At 56.2% G+C, this 964-nt stretch overlaps 1 protein-coding gene across 1 annotated transcript in view; it reads right to left on the bottom strand.

The window, feature by feature from the left end:
- The window catches only part of NEK8 (NIMA-related kinase 8), a gene marked incomplete at its 5' end in the record, with an annotated part of 10,095 nt that overhangs the window by 5,115 nt on the left and 4,016 nt on the right, over nt 1-964 (bottom strand). The window contains one exon of the mRNA XM_009875288.1: nt 853-949. Within this exon, the coding sequence (XP_009873590.1) occupies nt 853-949 (97 nt within the window). The remainder of the gene's footprint in view (nt 1-852; nt 950-964) is intronic.

Genomic DNA, 964 nt, shown 5'->3' with positions numbered 1-964 from the left:
TCAGTGAGTTTCCAGAGAGCAGCAGCCCCGATCCGCCGCGACAACTCGCCAAACAAGAAGCAGATGATAGGACAGCACTGAGCTAACATTATTGCAGCTGTGTACGCAGGAGCTGCTAACTCCAGGGTCTGTCAAGGTGTTAAATACACAGAGGCGCTCACTGAGCAGCCACCCAGCAGAAGGGTGGCAGGAAACACCACACGGAGGTAGGACAAACCCATGCCTGCGAAGTTTACCAGCTGCTTGTCTGCCATTTGCCACCCTAACCCCCAGCAGAAGTGCAAACAGAGCTCCCAGAGGACCACTGGGAGGGCTTTTGCTCCACAAACACGGCCTCAGCCTACTGTGCGTGCTCCCCTCCCAGCCAGAATGCCTCGTGCTCCATTCCAAGGGCAGTTCAGACCCTGCTTTCCTGCGGCTGAGGATAACTGGTGCTGCAGGAGGTGACAGTGACTTATCACTGCAATGCCAGTCACTGCTGGTCACTGGTTGTGCCTGAGTGACACTCACAGAGTACGTGACAGAGAAAGGCTGAACTTCCCAGACACTCCTCACACCGCAGTCCCCACTGCACAGACCAGTTCTGCTTCTAGGTGACAGCAGTGCAACCAGATCAACAAATTCGTGGTCCTCCCCACACCAGACAGACCTCTGGGACAAGTGTGGCATTACAGGAGGACAATGCCTGCCATTTCTGACAGCCAACTGATGTTACATGAGAGGCCACAAAGGCGTTCATGTCACCCCAGCCCGGTGTTTCTCCCGGGTTCTCCTCTGAGCCGTCACGCTCATTTGCAAGCCATGCAGAGGGACCTGGAACTCAGCCAGGAGAAGGCAGAGGCAGCAGCTCACCTGTGAGGCAAGCTGTGAAGAGATCACCGCAGGACACGTGTTTGATGGTCACGCCAGACTGGCCTTCCAGAAAGCGAGACACAAACTGAGGCTGGAGCTGCTCGGGGGGTCC

Source organism: Apaloderma vittatum, unplaced genomic scaffold (genome assembly GCF_000703405.1).
Source record: "Apaloderma vittatum isolate BGI_N311 unplaced genomic scaffold, ASM70340v1 scaffold28198, whole genome shotgun sequence".
NCBI classification, from domain to species: Eukaryota; Metazoa; Chordata; class Aves; order Trogoniformes; family Trogonidae; genus Apaloderma; species Apaloderma vittatum.
Note: the sequence above shows the minus strand (reverse complement) of the source record. Positions and strands in the feature narration are given on the sequence as shown.